Genomic DNA, 14,026 nt, shown 5'->3' with positions numbered 1-14,026 from the left:
TTTGTCTATGCAATGTGCTACCGTCCATATGTACTGTACACTCTTTTCTGTTAAATGTGTCCCCCTGGGTGTCTTCTAGTTGAACTGTATTGATAACTTTGTCTGCTGCTTGTATTTTATGTTGTTCAACAATTGGGGGGGAAAAAAACAAACAAACAGAATTTTGAAATGACTTTTTCATTTATTTATTTTTCTTGTTACAAACGACGTTTCCGGAGAAGCGCCACACAACTGCGTTTTGATTGGTAGACTCCAGTTCGGTAGGCGGCGCTAATGCGCCAAAACAAATTACGCGGAAGCGAGAAGAATCAGATGGTCCGACTGTGTTCGTCGGCCTCGGTGTCCGTGATTAAGTTAACCGTTAACCGTAACCGAAAACCGGGCCTCGTACGCCGCCTATTTGGCCCTTTGCCGATCGACCCGCCATGCTCGCCAACGCGGTGCTCGTTCTTCTGACTCTGGGCTCCGTGGTCGGGGACAGAAAGCTGGCCTACGTCACGGTGGTGAGTAGACGCTACGTTACTGGATACATGTGATGCGTTCCGGGAGACTCGTTTTTTTTGTATTGATAAAGTGATATATTTTTTAGATGTATATACACTAAAAAAAAACGAATTTTACTGAAAACATGGATGGAAAAGTATTGCATATATATGTGTGTGTATACACACACACACACACACACACACACACACACACACACACACACACACACACACACACAATACTATTTCTCATTTCAAATACATTTTTCAAATGAAAACAAGTATAAGTTTATATACACAAAGTGCCGTTTAAATGTGATGCGTTCTGCGTTCCTCGTTTTTATCCGTTCTCATCGCGGATGATTTTCCAGTGCATGAATTGAACTCAAAATATGTACTGAAAAATATGACTTAATATGTATATGATAAGCAGATTCTGAATCACAACCAGTATGCCTACGTATGCCAGATATCTAGCCTGCGAGACATCTCAGCGAGGCTTTTGTAGACTGGAGGTCTCGAACCAGAATATCCAGTCTGATCACTTGCCACTCACGAAGTAATTGATGTCATTTATTTAGATATATTCACACAACAGGGTCTGTCAAACCAAGTTTATACTCGAAAATTTGAACTTGTTTGATCGTGCATAGATAGTTCTGTGTGATTCATCGATCTGTGTAAGTAAATTGCAGTTTCACATTTGTAACTCAATAATAGTTCATAAGAAGAATGAGAGTTCAAATATTGAAAAACCGTATTCATGTCGGATAGAACTGTTCATTGTATAATTATCATCATGTGCATATTAGAAATACAGTATTGCAGAAAGGTTCTTCATTACATTTATAATGACTCTTGTTTTCAATTTAAAGGATGTAGAAGACCATGAATGAGTGTCAAAGTCTTTAAGACGGGTGTTTAATCAGTTGTATGTTCCTCGGCTGAATACAGTTTCAGTAAATAGTTTGTCAGAAAAGACAAATCCAATTTGGTCGTTATTCAAGTTTCCACACTAGTCACAACAGCTCACCTCAAAACAATAGGCAATAATAATAAAGTAATAAGAATAACTAGAATTAACAGTTAACAATAAAGATATGACAAAGTACAATACACCTAGTGATACACAATAGATTTAAACCTAAAAAGTAACAAAAAAAAGTTTACCTAAAGTAAACAACAAATTGGTAATGTACAATAAACCTAATGATAAATAAATACAAACCTAAAAATGAACAACAAAAGTTGTATGCTTTTTTTTTTAACTGCTTGCAGGCAACTCAACTGATGATTTTTTTTTCTCTCTCTCTCTTGCTCTCTCTTCATCAACTTCCTGCAGTTATTTCGTCATGGCGACCGCTCGCCAGTCAAGTCCTACCCCACCGACCCGTACGGGGAAGATGCCTGGCCTCAAGGTTTCGGACAACTGTCGCAGGTACAGGAGCAGCCTCTGTAGGGCAGTGTGTGTTTATGTGAATGTGGAAACGCCATTTATTTAAAAGTGTCAACTTCTTTTTCATCTTCCCGGTTCCAATTGCACCAAGGTAGTGATTCCACTAAATGAATGAATGCAGTGGGGCAAAAAAGTATTTAGTCAGCCACCAATTGTGCAAGTTCCCACTTAAAAAGATGAGAGGCCTGTTATTTTCATCATAGGTTTACTTCAACTATGAGAGACAAAATGAGAAGAAAAGAAAATCACATTGTCTGATTTTTAAAGAATTTATTTGCAAATTATGGTGGAAAATAAGTATTTGGTCAATGACAAGTTAATGTCAATACTTTGTTATATACCCTTTGTTTGCAATGACAAAGGTCAAACGTTTTCTGTAAGTCTTCACAAGATTTTCACACACTGTTGCTGGTATTTTGGCCCATTCCTCCATGCAGATCTCCTCTAGAGCAGTGATGTTTTGGGGCTGTCGCTGGGCAACACGGACTTTCAACTCCCTCCAAAGATTTTCTATGGGGTTGAGATCTGGAGACTGGCTAGGCCACTCCAGGACCTTGAAATGCTTCTTACGAAGCCACTCCTTCGTTGCCCGGGCGGTGTGTTTGGGATCAATGTCATGCTGAAAGACCCAGCCACGTTTCATCTTCATTGCCCTTGCTGATGGAAGGAGGTTTTCACTCAAAATCTCACGATACATGGCCCCATTCATTCTTTCCTTTACACGGAACAGTCGTCCTGGTCCCTTTGCAGAAAAACAGCCCCAAAGCATGATTTTACAGCACCCATGCTTCACAGTAGGTATGGTGTTCTTTGGATGCAACGCAGCTTTCTTTCTCCTCCAAACACGACAAGTTGAGTTTTTAACCAAAAAGTTATATTTTGGTTTCATCTGACCATATGACATTCTCCCAATCCTCTTCTGGATCATCCAAATGCTCTCTAGCAAACTTCAGACGGGCCTGGACATGTACTGGCTTAAGCAGGGGGACACGTCTGGCACTGCAGGATTTGAGTCCCTGGCGGCGTAGTGTGTTACTGATGGTAGCCTTTGTTACTTTGGTCCCAGCTCTCTGCAGGTCATTCACTAGGTCCCCCCGTGTGGTTCTGGGATGTTTGCTCACTGTTCTTGTGATCATTTTGACCTCACGGGGTGAGATCTTGCGTGGAGCCCCAGATCGAGGGAGATTATCAGTGGTCTTGTATGTCTTCCATTTTCTAATAATTGCTCCCACAGTTGATTTCTTCACAACAAGCTGCTGACCTATTGCAGATTCAGTCTTCCCAGCCTGGTGCAGGTCTACAATTTTGTTTCTGGTGTCCTTTGGCAGCTCTTTGGTCTTGGCCATAGTGGAGTTTGGAGTGCGACTGTTTGAGGTTGTGGACAGGTGTCTTTTATACTGATAACAAGTTCAAACGGGTGCCATTAATGCAGGTAACGAGTGGAGGACAGAGGAGCCTCTTAAAGAAAAAGTTACAGGTCTGTGAAAGCCAGAAATCTTGCTTGTTTGTAGGTGACCAAATACTTATTTTACAGAGGAATTTACCAATTAATTCATTAAAAATCTTACAATGTGATTTCCTGGATTCTTTCCCCCCATTCTGTCTCTCATAGTCGAAGTGTACCTATGATGACAATTACAGGCCTCTCTCATCTTTTTAAGTGGGAGAACTTGCACAATTGGTGGCTGACTAAATACTTTTTTGCCCCACTGTACATATCAAGTGGTTTTATTTAAACAAGTACATGAATATGCATAACACATTTTGTTCATTTTTTGCATATCAGCGCAGATGTTCACCAAATGAAAACAATTCTAATTTGTAAAAAACTAAGCGTGCTATCAATACTTTGTCTGGTCTCGACTGGTTGCTGTAGGTTGGGTGCCTCCAGGTACGTGGGCAGGCTATGGCCCGGTTGGGTCCGGGGGGCACTCCGCGTGGCCGCTCCCTGGCCTGCTGCGCCCCTGCCTTGATCTGGTTGTGCCTCGCCCTTGGGCGGTTCGGGCGTGTCGGTCTGTTGGCGCGGGGGCCTGGCTCCCGGCCTGCGATCCGTGCCTACAGCTGCCTCTTGTGCCTACACTTGGGCGTGGGTTGTATGCGTGCTCCCCGGGGTTGCGGGGTCTCCTCGTGCTCCCTGGGACTGGCTTATGCTCCTCAGGGCCGGGTGGGGGGGGTTGCTCCTCTGGCTTCTCTGGGGGCCCGGGGGTCTTCTGTGGCTGCAGGGCGGGGTGCTCGGGGCTTTCCTGCAGTTGTGGGGTGTCTATGCGGCTCGGAGCTCGGGGGTGGCTTTGGGGCCCCCGCTGCTTGGAGGCGCCACGACATAATACTTACCTTATATACCAGAACCAATTGGGATAAGTCCTGTACACTCACTGATGGACACTCTCTCTCTCTCTCTCACTCACTCACTCACTCACTCACTCACTCACTCACTCACTCACTCACTCACTCACTCACTCACTCACTCACTCACTCACTCACTCACTCACTCACTCACTCACTCACTCACTCACTCACTCACTCACTCACTCACTCACTCACTCTCTCACACACACACACATACATACAGGCGTTCTTAACACACATACAGGCGGTCTCATCACACACACACACCACCAACACTTGCTCTGAACACATCCCTGCACCCTCCTGGTTGCATTTCTCTCCTTTTCTTCCTCATTTACTGCCATAACTATGACAGGAAGAGGCCACGTGACCAGTTGCTGTTCCACTTTTACTGGACCTAATTAACTCTGTTTTTCAATCCATGTTGTCCTCCGATGTTTATGTTTTTCTGTGTACATGTTGTTTGGTTCTATGTTTTATTTTTTTCACCTGTGGTGATTCTCCACCTCTTGGAGTAGTTTGTTTTTTATAGACCCAAACATGGTGAAATAGATCTCGAAAGAGGGGGGTTGGTGGTGTAATGGAGGTTGGTGGTGTAATTGAGATTACCCAAATTATTGAACTAACCCTATGACCTCACTTCTGCTTCACCAACAAGGAGCAAACAAACACACACAAACACAACACCAGCAACAAACAACATCTTGTGCTGCTGATTACAGTGAAACTGTTGAAGCTGCCTCGTGACCGATAGGAAAAGTCGCTTTTCACTTCTGACTTATAGCACTGGATGAGACAGTCTAGACAGGAACACAATCTAACCACCAAGTGACCCAGGCCACGTTCCCGCTGCTGAAGTAACGACCCATGTGACATAGTTAATATAACCGCCCGAGCAACTGAGTTTGAGGGAGAGGCTCTTTACTTTTCTGATTCATCTTCTATGCAATTAACTTATACTAAGTTGTTGTTGTATTTTCTGTCCAACCACGCATCGACCAACACCTGATGGGCTAGAATTTCCACGACAGTGGTAGTTCTCTAGAACCAAAAACTGTGCTCTTGTCATCCTACAGGTCGTCCACAGGACAGAGTTATTGCAGCAGTTCTTGTTGATTTAAAGAATTAATAAAGAGTTGCATTGCAGGTTGAGAAGTTGAACTCCACTTGCCGACAAACTCTGTCCTAGATGCAAAAGCATACAAATACTCTGTGTTGTATGCCCAGCATGCTGACAGCACAGGTTTAAAAAATAAATAAATAAATAAATAAAATAATGCAATACTTGGTGTGACGCCACAAAAGTGAAAGTGGCTGCCCCCCCATGTTGTCCTGAGTTTATTAACCAAAACTTATTACTTAGAAACTGTAATTCTTAAAGAACTCGCAAAGCCTGCCTAAATCATGCCTTCTTTTACAGTGTGTTTTAAAACTCAGGTCAGGACTTGTAGCATCTTCTCCTTTCTTCTGCCATTGTGCTGCCAACTGTGTTCTTGGCGCAAAGCCACCATTTATACTTTGCCACATGTGAATGATTGCAATCCAGAACAAGGGCAAAACAAGGGCAAATTGCACTCAGCTGCAAAACTCTATGGGCATGTTTGCGCTGTGATAGCATGAGCGCAAATGATATATTTTGTGAATCGGACCTTGAGACGGTGCAGATATCGGTTGCAAGTGATGCCCAATTCATGGTGCTATCAGCGGCCGTGATCCATTCTTTGTGAATTTGCCCGTGTGTGCAGATTGGCATGCAGCAGCACTTTGAACTCGGCCAGTTTCTACGGAAGCGATACAACGGCTTCCTCACTGAGACCTACGATCGCCACCAGGTACCCCCCCCCCCCCTGCACCTCCATCTCTTTTTGTTTTTTGGGTTTTTTTTTTTTCACAACGAGACAAATCTCATACAATTCAATGAATGTTCAATTATAAGAATTAATTAATAACAATCCACCGTGGGCATGGATTATTATCTGTGTAGAGACACTCTTAAAGTGAGTTTGCCGGTTGCCAGGTGTGAACTGCAATATCTTGCACCAGAACATTACCATCAACAAAACTCAACTGACTGAGCTGGCAACCCAATTGCACAAATGCAATGTGCGTGCGTGCGTGATCAAGTGGTTAAATGGACTGCCTTCTTCCGTACTCTGCCTGTTTCAGATCTTGGTTCGCAGTACGGACTTCGATCGAACCTTGATGAGTGCCGAAGCCAACCTTGCAGGTCTGTTCTCTACTGCTGTGGCGAACATGGCCTCTCGATGGTTCTGATTGCTGTATGACCTTCGAAAAAACATCATGGCTATGCAATTATTGTCAACACTGTGGATACACAGATGCCTTTTTCATTTTTTCAAGATCATTCTTTTGGTTCAGGAAAAAAATCAAATAAATCATGTCTTCCCTTCCTGCAGGTCTCTATCCCCCCACAGGCAGCCAGGTCTTCAATCCAGACCTGAAGTGGCAGCCCATCCCCGTGCACACGGTTGCCCAGGCCAATGAGAGGGTAGGACACTTTATCTGTCCGTCTGTCTCTCATGTTACACCTCTCTCTCTCCCATTCTCATGTCCTAGTTTCTTTGTTCTCTCTCTCCCTCTCTCTCTCTCAGCTCCTGTTGTTCCCAATACTGGGCTGTCCTCGCTACCTGCAGCTGATAAAGGAGACGAAGCTCACTGAGGAGTACATCAACATCACCAACGAATACCAGGTCTGTCGTCTGGGACTCCCGCTCCTCTGCTCTACTCCATTTCTACTGTACCCCCACTCTGCTTCTAGTCTTCCTTCACTCTGCTCTACACTGCTAACCCGTACTCTTCCCTCTAATCTACTTCCCTCTACTTAACTCTCCCTCTACTCTACCACAACACTACCTCTACTCTACCCTACCGGCCTCTACCTCCCTCTTCTCCACTTTCACTCTACCTTCTTCTACCTCTATCTCTGCTCTACCACACTCTACACTACCGCTGCTCAACCTCTACCACAACACTAGCTCCACTCAACCACTACCTCTACCGCCCTCTACTCTCGCACAACACCAGTTCTACTCTACCTCAACCTGCCTCTTCTCAGCCCCTACTTCTACCTCTACCAGGACTCTGCTTTTATACTCTCTCTACTCTACCTCTACTCGTCCTCCCTCTACTCTCCCTCTTATTTAAATTGAGGATGTTCCAAAGCAGGTACCCCGTTTGAGCTATCGCCACCTTTTCCTCAGGATTTCATTGAGATGGTGGGGAAAGAGACAGGCCTGGAGAAGGCGTCTGTGGAGTCGATGTGGAGCGTTTATGACACGCTCTTCTGCGAGGTGAGAGGGAAACTCGGGCTCAAGGTCTTTTTGTTTCGCATTTTGTCTCACAAAATGTAGTTAAAATGTAAAAAAAGAAAAAAAGATTTTCTGTTTTTCCAACCCAGGCCTTATTAGAATGTCGCTATCTAAAATAAACACATTGTGAAATGTGTTACGGTGAAATTAATGTTGCGTCAAAGTCCCCCTCGAACAGTATATACAGTATATCACATATACAGTATATCACACACTTTTCATATCAACATTTTGGGTTCCAGGTTCGGTTTTGTTATTTAGTCTTTAGTTTCCTGAGCAGACGATGTGGCCATCTTAATTGGATGTAATTAAATGACAGATTTTCTTTTTATTATTATTTTTTTTATTATTATTTTCAGGGCCTTTTTAGATCTTTTTCAAATTCATTATGAGGTACGCCACCTGTTGATGATAGAAGCAGATGGTCATTTATTCCGAATTTTAATCCATTGAACGAGTGACTCGTTCAAACCAAATGAACCGGCTAATTCGTCCAGTAACTCGGCAACAGTTTCCATGAGTGGTTTGGTGAGTTTGCACTTTGAACAAATGAGTTCAAAGTTTAAATGATGAGAACAGATAATTTGATAAAACCTGGTTTGAAAAGTGGTGAACAACGGATCCAGATTATTGTGGATGTCATCCCACAACCAACCACATCATACTTGCCCTCCCCTTCCCCCTGGTTGTAGCCAGGCGTATTACCCCCCACAAAACCGTTCAGTTTGTACAACCAGACCTCGCCTTTGTGGGACCATTTCGGCCCTCGAGGCTCACGCTGCCCGGAGCCGTCTAATTTGTTCGCAGGTAGGATCCAAAAACCTTCCCACGGCTTCACCGGTCACGTACCTCAGGACTCGTGACTCCGTCGACGGTTTATTTCACAACTGTTGACTCTGTAAAGGGCTGGGAGTCGGGCGCCAAACCCGTGGAGATATGTGGCAACAGTGTGCGAGGCTGGGAAAAGGGATGGTTGGAAGCAAGATCAACAAGAAACGATAAAGTTTGCGAAACCACAAGAGGCATTTTGTCATTAGAGCTGACACTGTCGATCGCCTCGGACCTGAAGGTAGTGAACGTGTTGAAGATAACGAGAACCGCAGTGTCTATAGAAGCGTTTTAAGAAAGGAATTGTGAATTGTTTACGCTGGTTGGGCTGGTTTCCCTGCAGTTGTAGGTGTCCTAGACGACTAAAGACCACAACAATACAAATATAGACATTATTCACAGAGGCTTATTAATGTCTGTTTTTAAAACCCGTGGGAATAGTCTTGAAAGGAGAGCTGTTAAATATTTGCAAAAAATCCATTATTTGCAAGAAGTTTCTCATCATCACCGTCGTCATCAATGAAATGTACTCTTTCTATTTTTATGACTTCAGTCCTGTCACAACCTCAGCGCTCCGGCCTGGGTGACTGCAGACGTCATGGAGAAGCTGAAAACGCTGAAGGACTTTGGATGTGAGGTAGGAACAGGAAATGCCATGAGACACGTAAAGCTCCTTTATTTCTTCCACGTTAAATTATCCTTGAATTAAGCTCTGGGGTGATTACGGTGCTCCTTTCTTCCAGGCCATGTTCGGAATCTACAAACCCCAGGAGAAAAGCAGGCTTCAGGGAGGTGGGTGAGGTTCTAGCAGTCATTTTGAAAACAAAAAGCAGCTCGTTGCCGTACAACCTAATTCAACGAATACGCGAACTAATCACGAGTCTTCCCATTGGATTATATCAAATGGGTAGATTGCACGAGGAGGGTACATTAATTGAAGTCTAATTTAAGATTAGACTTGGATTAGATTGTTGTATTCATCTGAAATAATATGGAAAGGTTATTATTTTTCTTTTTTAAGACCCAGTGTTTTGGTCGGGGTCTGCATACCCAGCTACAGATCAATATCGTTGTGTGTCCAGTACACCGATAGCGCGGGACTACATGCTAACTGTTAGCTCAATGCACGCGTCAACAGTAGTTGTAGTTCAGAATGTAGCTGCATTTTAAGCAAGACCTTGTTTTTAATGTTTTTCGATTATATATCACTTAAATAACTACGTCTTTTGGGGTGCTGGAAGGTGGATTTACCCCATTTCACATTTCGCTAGTTGATCCCCTCTGCATCCATCCATTGCACTAACACAGTTAGCATTTACCTCGCCGCTACCCCCGTACTCCTCTATAGAATCTGGGTTACATGGATTAAAAAGAAAAATCACTAGCGACGACAATTAGTGGAATGACGTTCCCGTCCTTCCTTCTCGCTCATGCTGTTTTTGTTCGAAGGTCTTCTCCTCGGTGAGATAGTGAAGAACCTTTCCATGATGGCCAGGCCGGACCCCGACCGACGGCTCAAAGTGATGATGCTCTCAGCGGTGGGATGGCGCTAACCAAACCGAACCTAATATCACATTTCCTGAGAGCTGTGGCTAGTTTTTAGGGAAGGGAAAGGGAAAAAAAACTAATAATAATAACTTTACGTGCTCTGTCTCTGCCGTCCACAGCACGACACCACGGTGATGGCTCTCCAGTCCAGCCTGAGCGTCTTCAATGGCCTACAGCCTCCCTACGCCTCCTGCCACATCCTGGAGCTGTACACAGACCACGGGTTATTTATCATTATTACCTAGAAAGGTCGAACGATTAGAATAATTAAAGATTATTTATCGCACAATATTTCTACCATTCATCGCAATTATTATTATTATTATTTTTTTTAATCGCCTCAAATTTTACCCTCAAGGAAGGTTTTTATTCTATTGTCAATATGTGCACTGGGATGAAGTCCCCTATAGAAACACAAAATCTCTTATCGAAATGTATTTAATGGCATTTAAATGGACATAAACAAGCCACGGTCGTTCTCCCGTTCCTTTTCACCGGGCCTGTTGCGGAGACAAACGTGCCATTTAATGGAAATATTTAAACCTGGGAAATCAAAAAAAAAAAAAAAAACATAAGTTAATAAAACGCGTCCAACAATGTACGGCGTTAAAAATTTAAAAGTATCTTAAATGACACGTTAATGGCATCTGCTTAGTTTCCATTAATAGTTTTGTTTTTTTTTTGTTTTTTTTTTGTTAACTCTGCTGCTGCTGCTGTTGTTGTTGTTGTTGTTGTTGTTATTATTATTATTCTCTCCTCTAATTTATTGTTATTATTATTATTATTATTATTATTAATAATAATAATTCAAGATTCAAGATTTTTTATTTGTCACATACATATACATACTTTCATACATATATGCAGTGAAATGTAATGCAACACACCCGGTGATAGCACACAATATGTCCTAGGAAAAAAAGAAATAAAAGTAAAGAATTCCTTTCTAATAGACCGACTAACTGACTCCTAAAACGTAATACAGTAAGTTGAATACTCATAGAATAAGATAAAAATATATAGAATAAAATACAATAGAAATAAAATGGAATAGATAGAGGGAATATGCCTATGTATGTACAGATATGTGCAATTAAAGTGGCATGTGAATATAATAATAATAATAATAATAATAATAATAATAATAATACATTAAAAATATGTACATATGTACTTCTTTTCCGTGTCCACTCCAGCTCGGCGTCCGTCTCCATGTTTTACCGAAACGACAGCTCGGTGCCCCCGTATCCGCTGGCGCTGCCGGGCTGCGCTGAAGACTGCCCCCTCGAGGACTTTGTGAGAATTACACAGCCCTTCATCCCCGACGACTGGCAGAAGGAGTGCCAAGCGGCCTCGAAACTGGGAGGATATAAGGGTTGGTTGGACGTCTGTCTCTTCTCAGTTCTTTTTCTTTTTTAAAGGATCACCGCACAAATGTGCCAGTATGCAGTAAACCGTATGATAAACAATCATTATGAACCGTTTACAAAAGAACTGTGAGCCAACCCGAAGACTTACCACAAAACTTTGATGTGAAGTTATAAAAAAAAAAACAACAACTTGGAAATATACAATAAACCTAAACATTAAGATTTAAGTTAAGATTGAAATTAAATCTGCGTTGTACAATAATGAATTCCGTTCCTAAAAATTATAGAATTTGTTTCCATCCATCCATGAAGTTTTATTTATTTTTTTACGTAAAAAAAAATCTATTTTTTAATTTATTTAATTTATTTATTTATGTTAAAAAAAAAATAAAAATAAAAAAAAAAAAATATATATATATATATATATATATATATATATATATATATATATATATATATATATATATATATATATATATATAAAGGATTTGTGCTTCCCAAAGTAATGACAACAATAAACCAGGGAAATAAACCTAAAAATGAATAATAAGAATTTGGCAATATTCACTAAACCTCATGATAAACAATAAATATAAACCTACATGTTAACAAAAAAAATAAATAAAAGATAACCAAAAACATATAAACAAGAAGAAATTGGCAACATATAATAAACCTTTAATTAAAATGAAATAAATTAAATGTAATTAATCCATCCATCCCCCCTGTCATATCTCTCTCTCTCTCTTGCTCCCACTCGCCCTCCCTCCAGATGTGATCGTGGGTCTGGCGGTGTCTGGCGTCCTCCTCCTGATCCTCGTCCTCCTCCTCTTCACCATCCTCTTCCGCCACAAGGATGTGACGGGTGGCCGTTACCACCACGTGACCAGCCAGGAGGCGGGGGGGGGGAGTCTCGCTCCTGACGGCTCCTCCTGGCGAGGGGCGCGGGCCCCGGCGCCCGCTGGGACGACAGCGACAGCGACGGCTTCTGAGCGCCCCCTGGCGGTGACCCGCTCTCGCGGAGGACACCATAAGCTGCCTCAAAAACAAACAAAACGAACAACCCCAAAAAAACTGATATTTTTGTTTTGGAAAAAAGATCGAGGGGGACCACTTTCGGACACTTAACATGCCTCAGTGACGGCCCCCCCCCGGTGCTGACTCCTGGAGTCTGACCCACAAATGAGTCCCTAAAAAAAACAACAAAAAAAAAAAAGTTTTGAGTACATTGAGTAACCACAGAAAGTGGGGGGGGGGGGGGGGGATCGCTGATCTCTGCCTTTTTACGCCGAAAGGTCCCAGACGTGGGTCCGCACGTCCTGGACTGGGTCCAAACGGGTTTCTCAAAATAGTTTAAATAAGTAAGTATCATAACGGTGCCTCACAGGTTGCCATCGCCGTCATTTCTTTGACCACGCGGTTATCGTTTATTCAAAACTTAAAGATAAAAAAAAACCAAAAAAAAACAAGACAAGGACACCGCCTTTTTTGAGGGAAAGGATCATTTTGGGGTGTGCTCTCAATTCCTTCAAAATTATGTGAAATTTGGACGTATGAATGTGGGGAGGGGTATGTGTGTATATATATGCATTTTCTTTTTTAAATGAAAAACTTTTCAACACAGATTGGTAACCGCTTAGCTGCTTACAACGCTACACATGTTGTTCTGTGTAAATTGTTAATTGTTATTTTTTTGTGGGGTTTCATTGGATCATGGCCTTTTTTTATGTTTTTGCAATTCTTTAAAATTTTATTTTATTTTTATTTTTTGGAGATGGAGAGTAATGTGCACGTACAACACACATCAGAGCTCCAACCGAAGCCTTGACATTTCTGTATCAGTGTTTGAAAAAGTCATCCCGTTTCTCTACGTGTTTTATAGATGTGAGTATTGTTGACACCCCGTGAAATATTTCAAATGGGAGGTTTCTATTTTGCACATGAGGTGTGATGTGCGGCAGTCGGGAATAGTATTATTATTATTATTATTATTATTATTATTAATAATAATGTTTTGTTTTTGGGGCTGGAGAGGTTATGAAATTTAATACAGCTCCTAATCCTAAATTGGGAGGATGCTGGGATAAACATCTTGACATTTGAATTTTTATGAAAAGTTACGCAAGTGCCACGTCTTCTCGTGTTTTTAGCAGAAAGAAAGCCTCAAAAGTCCCAAAAAATAAACAGACGTGAATGGGGATCAGGCATCAAGCTGTACAATGCCGTGCAATGAAAATGTCCTTAACTTTATATAATGAGACACTGCTACTGGAGAGGTACTGCTGGTTATTCTATTAAAATCCAATTTCTCCGGTTTTAGATGCATTAAACAGGTTATTTCTTCCAAACATCTCTACGTCCAAAGGGTCATTTGTTTTTCCATTGTTTCTTTCTTTTTTTAATCATTATTTTTAATACAGGACGTTTGAAAATCAGTGCTGCTTTGGGATCAGGAAATGAAATGAAAAATAAAAGAATGAATGAAGTATTTGTGGTTGAGTGTTTCAATTTAACCAGTGTTAACTTACAAGTTGTATTTAATGAAGTGTTTAACTGTTGTTTTAAAATGTCTCACGTTTACCGTTTTAATCTTTGTGCCTTCGGGCTGGGGGGGGGGGATCGATGGCACCGATGGCAAAACTCTTGTTTCTCCATCGGTGCTAA

The 14,026-nt window shown here is 41.9% G+C and overlaps 1 protein-coding gene across 1 annotated transcript; it reads left to right on the top strand.

Annotated features, from left to right (window-relative positions):
* The first annotated feature begins 313 nt into the window (after nt 1-313).
* On the top strand, nt 314-13,824 carry acp2 (acid phosphatase 2, lysosomal). The gene is made up of 13 exons (XM_080019332.1): nt 314-503; nt 1,828-1,923; nt 6,033-6,119; nt 6,454-6,514; nt 6,705-6,796; nt 6,900-6,998; nt 7,509-7,598; nt 8,998-9,081; nt 9,188-9,236; nt 9,894-9,982; nt 10,112-10,215; nt 11,189-11,367; nt 12,135-13,824. Exons 1-13 carry the CDS (start codon nt 426-428, stop codon nt 12,488-12,490), a joined length of 1,464 nt encoding a protein of 487 aa, XP_079875458.1. The 5' UTR covers nt 314-425; the 3' UTR covers nt 12,491-13,824.
* Nucleotides 13,825-14,026: the final 202 nt, after the last annotated feature.

Source organism: Zeus faber, assembly GCF_960531495.2.
Source record: "Zeus faber genome assembly, chromosome: 2".
Lineage (NCBI taxonomy): Eukaryota > Metazoa > Chordata > Actinopteri > Zeiformes > Zeidae > Zeus > Zeus faber.
The sequence above is the reverse complement of the archived record's forward strand: the minus strand, read 5'-3'. Positions and strand labels throughout refer to the sequence as shown.